The 7,521-nt window shown below is 37.3% G+C and overlaps 1 protein-coding gene across 1 annotated transcript in view; it reads left to right on the forward strand.

The window, feature by feature from the left end:
• Positions 1-2,387, forward strand: part of ARNTL2 (aryl hydrocarbon receptor nuclear translocator-like 2) — a gene marked incomplete at its 5' end in the record, with an annotated part of 21,901 nt that extends 19,514 nt beyond the window's left edge. The window contains 2 exons of the mRNA XM_010138290.1: positions 634-742; positions 2,042-2,387. Coding sequence (XP_010136592.1) covers positions 634-742; positions 2,042-2,178 — 246 coding nt within the window. The remainder of the gene's footprint in view (positions 1-633; positions 743-2,041) is intronic.
• Positions 2,388-7,521: the final 5,134 nt, after the last annotated feature.

Genomic DNA, 7,521 nt, shown 5'->3' on the forward strand with positions numbered 1-7,521 from the left:
TTGCATGTATGTGTTACTTGAAACAAAACGGGGGTGAGGGTAGGGCGGTGGGAAATAGTGATGTTTGGGGTTTGGGTTTTTTTTTTCTGGTATGTTTGGGTTAGGATGACTTCCATCTCTACTGTTCCTAGCCTCATTTTTCTAAAGTGCAAAAAGTAATTTAAAACTACTCAGATTTTTATCATGATGATAACAAGATGCAAAATAATAGAAAAGATAGTTTATAATTCTTACAGCTTAATGCAAATAGAACATGGGAGGTATGAAACTCTGTTTTCAAATTTTAGCTGGAATGTGTTGACATTGACAAACATGATGTCACTGGGAATTTGTAGTTTCTGGTACTAGACATAGAAAGTATATACCAGTACAATTTGTTGTGCTGGATTTATTTGCCGTCACTGAAGTGCCTTTGACAGATGCGTAAGTAAAATCTTTAATTTAAGCCAAGTTCAGTACTATGTGGACTTCTAAAAAACCTCTAATTTTAAATGCAGTGGATCTGCCTGTTGATGCATATTTTTTATTTAGTTTAGTTCTTAATACTTTGACAATTCTTTATAATGTTTCTGTAATGTAATAATTCTGGCTAAGTCTAGGATTTCATTCCGCCCCTTTTACTACTTCTTTCAGGTGCCAAATAAAGAGTTGATTCAGTTATGTCCTTTGGAAACAGAAGTTCTAGAGACTTCAGAACAAAACCAGCATGCTATTCCATTTCCCAATAATGAACCTCTCCTCAGTAAGATTTATTTCTCCTGTGGCTATTTTGGGGGTTGCAAGGGAAATAATTTGTGATAAATGATTTAATTTCTGAGTGTACCACTTTGCAACCATGTGTAAATTGTGAAGCGATTTGTCTGTCACTGGAACAAAACCAGCAAAATTTTATTAGTGATTGAATCTCATTACTAAAATAACATCCTTTAACAGAAGTTTACCTTTGTATTCTTGGATGCTAAAGTTCTAATTAGGTACTTATTAGTTCTCTCTCCAGAAAAGAGTGATGGGGAAGGAAAAGCATTTCAGTGCAATGTAAGAGAACCGGTTGTATTTGTGAGCTATTGTCCTTCAGCACTCTATCTCGTATCTTAACTGCAGGCTACAAATAGAGAATACAAAGGGCTAGTCAAAATATTTCAGAAAGAAAATGTTTTTTTTTCCCCCCTCATTCCAGCATGCACTAAGGCAGCAGTTCATCTGGATGTAGGATTCCCTCGTCCTGTAAGAGAAGAATGCCTTTGTATTATTTTTAATGTAAAAGGCAAAGTGCTACAAAAGCAACATTTATGCTTATCCTGTATTTCAGCTCTTAGAAACTTTTTCATCTCCCTTTTTTACTTCAGTTACTAGATAATTTTTTTTTATTAATAACCTATAGTCTTCTTCCAGTTTAGTAATGAGACCTTATATTAAAAAAAAAAACCCAAAGGCAGAAAAGCTAATCTTCAAATAAGGGTCTGCACAAAAAAAAAATAAACAACAACAACAACAAAAAAAAACCACAAAAAAAACCGCCCAAGAAGTATCTAACAACATTTATCCAAGATAGGCAAGGAAACATTTTTCTTTGATATTTGAGCTTAAGCATTTTATCTTACTCTTGTTAAATGTAAGGGTATGGCGTTGATTTCTAGAGGTAACTCATAAGCTTTCGGGAGTTCCCAGCATAGTACATCAAATGAGAATTCTGGTACAGGATTGTGTTTCCCACTAAAGTGATGTGAAGTAGAAAGCAGTTTTCTACTTCAGTGACAGGAACTTCATTCATTGCATGGATACAAGTTCTATTAACTAGCAGTTGGAGATAGTCCAATGACAAGACTTAAGTTCTCTTCTTAAATCAAGTTGTGTATGTCCTTATAACTGTCTGCAGACAGCCATTATTTCTATTAACTTGATTTTTTTTTTTTGGTCATTTACAAGTAAACATTTGCCTTGACTTTAAAGAGGGTGCTGATTTAAAACAAAATATATCTTGACAGTTACCATATTCTTCATGCTTTGTACTGGTTACATTAACATTTTAATAATTTTATAGGTGGTAATTCTCAGTTGGCCTTTGATGCAATATGTGAAAATGATGACACTGCTATGACGGCTCTTATGAATTACTTGGAAGCTGATGGAGGACTTGGGGATCCAGTTGAACTCAGTGATATACAATGGGCTTTCTAGTTCTGCTTTTTCAAAATAAGAAGGAATGTAAAATCTGTAATGCACAACAACCGTACATCCTCAGTACTGTATTATGATTTTTTAATGTTTAATTTTAATTCATACTTACCATCTATATATTTTTAAAGACTGAAGTGTTGTTCAGAGAGAGAGAATTTCTGCTGCACCTATAGAAAATGCAATTATTTTTTTTGTGATGGAGAAACCTTGACAGTTTAATATTGAACCATGTGTAACTGGAATGATTAAAACACGTAATTATATTTTTGCTAAGAAGCTTTTATCAAAAGGTACCATACAATGTACAGGAATAATTTTTGAGTTTCAATACTTAATCTTTTATTTATTGGTTTTGTTTCAAATGGTAGAATATTGAATATCCATATTACTCTGTTACAGAACCCACTGTACTTTAAGAATAACCCACTGTAACTATTAAATTTAGATAAGGTATTTTAACTCTCAAAGGTTGTAGTTTGTGATTCCTTGCCCTTTTCAGAAGTGCAGTTCTTGTAGTCAAAAGTGAAAATAAAGTGTACGGTTCTGGGAACAAGGCTTTTAATTAGATCATCATAACAATCCGAGAGAATGTTTTGAGGAAAATAGTCACTTCCCCCCATGCAAATTTGATAAGGGTATAAGAGCAACAAAATCTTAATTACTGTTTTGTATTATTTGTAATGTATTATTAGAGGGTGTTGGGGCAGTGCAGAAAGTAAGGAACACGATTCTCTAACTGTAATAAAACACTTTGTTCTCATCACTATAGAGGTTTGGATAGATTGGATAGAGCGAGGCTAGCACTATTAGTGAAAAAATCATAACATTCTGTAGTATCTTTTATAGTCTTTTTGAGAGATTAGGGTAATATTCTATTGCTTGAGTCTGTGACTTTAAAATATTTGTGTAATACAGTGCTGTCTGTAAGTAAATGCACTGTAAGTAAAGATCATAGGATGATCTTCTGGGGGACCTTTTTTGCAAGGATTGTACCGCAGTTACAGCAAATCACTCAAGAACATGGCACTTAATAGGTTTTTATTAGAACAATATAGCATTATTATATAAAGTGGATCTTTTTATCTCTGGTATTAGAGGGTTTAGACAAATTTTTGCATTTGTGTATCGTAAAAGCTTTTTTTAAAAAAAATGGGTAATGAGAGGAAAGCATTTGAAGATAGTTCATATGTGTGCATATTTTTAATACAAACATTTAAACACAGGCACCACCATAAGCTCTATTGCATTTGTTTTAACATTAAAGGTGAGCAACAGGCAGCCTGTTTCAGATCTTCTCACAAAAGCTAAATGTGAACAAATAGATATGGTGTAGCTGCTAGATGTCACAGTTCTGCTGTTGGATAACTACCCTCTCCTGAATGTATACGTAATTTCGTCATGCACTGACTTCCTGTGCTTCAACAGAGCAGCTTTATATCTTATAGATATAAATTGTTTTGCAAATGATGAAATTTTTTGTGACATCTTGTCCAGGTTTTCTAGAATGGCTTGTTGGATCAGTTGTGGGTTTTATAAGTCTAGTTTTTTTAGCAGTTAACTTGCATGTGATTTCCTGCATTCAATTTTCTTTTTTTTTTTTTTTTTACAGTCACGGGGCCAATATTATCTATTCTCTAGCTTTATTAGAATAAACTTTTCTGTTTCTTACAGAAAATGAATTTTGGGCTGTATCATGGATCAAATTGAAAAAATAAGGTACTTTCTAAGAATTGATTGAATTCTATTTGTATAAATGAAACGAGAATTTCAATTTTTTGTCATTGTAAAATGTCATTTTCATCTTTCTATTTTACCCTAGAAATAAATTTCAAGTTAAACAGGAAATACTGTAGCTAAAACAGGTAAATTATTAACTAAATAACTTAAAATTGTACTGACTTTCTGCAGCATACTTTTTAAACTAGATTAGTTTGAAATGGTGCAGATGTAATTATTGAAAGGGCATATTAGTTCTTTCAAAAGATTTATATAACCATTTTACATAAAATGTGCAGCATCTTCTCCTTACTGATACTAATTTTTGTGATTTCCAGATATACACTAACACATCCATGAGGTTCATCTTAGTGTTCAGGCAGGAGAACTTCACCCTCATGTGTGAAGTTTTATGGGAAGCTTTCTTGCCCATTAGAAAAGGAACTTGAGTTGCTTTTTCTTGGTTTTCAGGGACTAATTGCACAAACTTCCAAATAAAATACACAGGACTGGTCATCTCAATAGACTGGTGATGGCCACACCAAGCAACTTAATAAAGACAGCATGGACAACGCAGGTGTGAAATGGTACCTTCTTTCCAGCACTTTCTGGGAGAGTCAGTTTTATCCAGCCTTCAGGAAGACTCTTCACAGACGAATTTCACTACTAACCCTTAGACTGCAGATTCTCAAATGGAAAGGTGATGTGTTTTGCCTTCTCCTGCTGCAATGTCACCCCATACTGCAGCTGGAGGCTCTCAAGCCTGCAGGTAACTCCACCTCAGAGGATTAGGGGCACCTGAAACAATCCCATGGACAGGAGCAGACTGGTCATTTCTTAAATGGCCACCTTCTTTCTGGAGTGTTTAAACTAGAAACTTTAGAGAGAAACTGCTTATGTGAAGTACTTCAGTCCTGAGTAGATTTATGTGGCCAGCACAGGAGGCCCAAGGCAGCATCCCTTCTATCTGTTCAGCAGTAGGTCCAGTGTGCAAGGCTTTTCTTACAGTGTTCTCAAAAGCTCGGCTGTGGGAAGAGTCAAGGATGCACAGCCAAGGTCAAAAATTTGACCATTCTTGGGGGTACAGCTTTGGGGCATTTTGTACTTCAGCTGCTCTGGATTAAGCTGATCCTTTGGTCACTGAATCTCTCCTTCTTAGGAAGAGATTAGAGTGGAATTTAAACGTGAGGAGGAAGGGTAAATTATTGATTTGACACTTAGAAACTGCAATGCTTTGTCTCAGGACTGGACACAGTCTCATACCAAAGCCTGAGTCTTTGGCTAAAACAGTTAGCTCTTGCATATTTAACAGTCAGAATACTTCAGGTAGCTGAAAGTCAGGACAGCTTTGACAACATAGCTACAACAGGTGGTCAGAAGTGCAAATATTTCCAAGGTAGATCAGCTTTTGCTGAGAGAGTGAATTCTGTCTTTGACCAAAATAGGCTACCCGGACAAAAGCACAGTTTTCTCTGCTTATACCTACATCTACACAAGGGGCTTTTGATGGCACAGCTCTGCCTTCAAAGGATTTTATCACAGCTCTGGCTGGCACAACTGTGCCAGGAGACTTGGTAGCAGAGACCTGACCTGAAAACACCCTAGCTCAGCTTCAGGGTGAACACCCAGCTGGGAATACAGAGTACTCACAGTATCCACTTTCTGAGCTGACCTGAAATGAAAGCTATGCACAGCTCTTTGGGAAAGGAGATCCCTCAGCCCTTTCAGCTGCTGTATTTTGGGGAGTGGGTTTGGTCTAAAGGAAAACTTCTGGGGCTTAACTAGGTGCTGAAGTTCAAAAAAAAAAAAAAAATTAAAAATTAACTGTGATGTACACAACTTGTTTTATATTTCAGGGGCCTCTGCCTTTGATCTAGGACTGGCACAGGCGTAATGACCATTGTACTGCTAAAACCAGGTGACTTCCAGAGGAAGTTGAAGTCTGGATCGCTACAAGTTATTAACACTCCCAGTTAAACAATGTGAGTCACTTAAACTGTATAAAATGAAACAGTAATGCTTGTGAGAATGTAGTAAGGATAAGTCAGCAGTGACGTGCAGGCAAAACCACTGAACGGAGGCACAGATTTAATAAGAGTGCTATTCATTGCGGTTTTGCAAGGGGCTTCATCTGAGAAGTCACTGCCAGTGGGAGGCATGGTCCCACTTGTGCCTCCACCCCAACACCTAAACACCTGCTTCATGCCAGTGATCTCAGAGGCTTGCAATGTGTCTGCGCATGCCACTGATCCAGCTGAAAAATAGCTGCACTGCAACACCATAGCCCTAGTTATATCACAGTGAGAACATGCCGAAGACTCAACATACCGCCCGAAGAAGATACGCAAGAGAGCATATGCTGTGCTTTCAAAATGCCTCTGACAGCTTTTGAAATAGGCTTAATACCAGTTATTGATTTGTAACCATGGAGATGGTACATGAGGGAAAAGCTCTTTATCTTCACCACCTCAAGCAGTGAAGAATGTTGGAAAAAACTCTTACTCCCTGTAATCTCCTGTGGCCTTCACAGGTGGGATGTTTGCCTTCTCAGAGGCTGCTGCATTTTCAGACGGATGGAGAAAATCAACCTTTCTTTGCAAACCAGCCTGGAGCAAAAAGGGCTAAGCTATTTTGGGAGATGAGAGATAAGCAAGCCAGAAAACCTATCAGAGATTTGTCTTAACCTGCAAAGGTATTTTATTTGATGAAAGAATTCAAACTGTTTGAAATGTTCTGTCAGCTCAGATTTGTTTTCAGAGAGATCTTACTCATACACCATCCTGACTAAGCTCTCCTGCATTAGGTCTTGAATAAGTCTTCACTTCCTGAATTAAAAATTAATTGAACTGCAAAAGAAGGAATCAACAGAGCAGTGAATTCATAAAACAAAGGCTGATGAATATCAGACCTTAGCAGGGATCAATATTTCTTCCAAGTGCTTGTTATTGGGCAAGTCGAATTCCAGCTATTTCAGGAGGGACAGAGTGCTGGATGTGGGAGCCCTTTGTTTCATCCTGGTGCTATGTTCATCATCTGAGGCAAATTGGTAATGTTTCCTGGAGATTCAGTGAATGTTTGAGGAAATCGGACAAAAAGGACAATTGCAGAAAAGGATGCTACAGCATCAAAAAACACAGTTAGCCACCAAAGTTTTGAAACAGAAGTACTAGGAATGGAAGATACCAAAGAAAACCATGTATTTTTAATTGCATAGCTCCGTGCATTTATTTGCTTGTAGTTTAAAACTCAGTTACACCACAGCTGTGCAGCCAACCTGACAGTATGGTAGTGTGCCAGAAAGGTGTTTTGAATTGACTTGCCCTCGTTGCAAACTGTACTTAAACAGCAAATCGTACCCCCCCGTTTTTGTTGAAAATTTAAAATGTTTACTTTCAACATGCTTTTGAATGGAAACTTCCTTATGGTCAGAAACAAAGTACACCCAAATAATTTTTTCCACATACAAAAACGTTACATGAAGAGTTTTGCCTAACCCAGCCTTTGGAGAGGGGATGGGAGAAAGAGCTCTGAAATTGGGAAAAGAACCCCCTAAACTAAGCCTGGGTCCGCTCAAAACAAACCTCAGCCTTGGCCGGACCCGGCCGCCCAGCGGCGCCCTCTGCTCCG

The sequence above is a fragment of the Buceros rhinoceros genome, unplaced genomic scaffold, assembly GCF_000710305.1.
Source record: "Buceros rhinoceros silvestris isolate BGI_N320 unplaced genomic scaffold, ASM71030v1 scaffold46076, whole genome shotgun sequence".
In the NCBI taxonomy this organism is placed as follows: Eukaryota; Metazoa; Chordata; class Aves; order Bucerotiformes; family Bucerotidae; genus Buceros; species Buceros rhinoceros.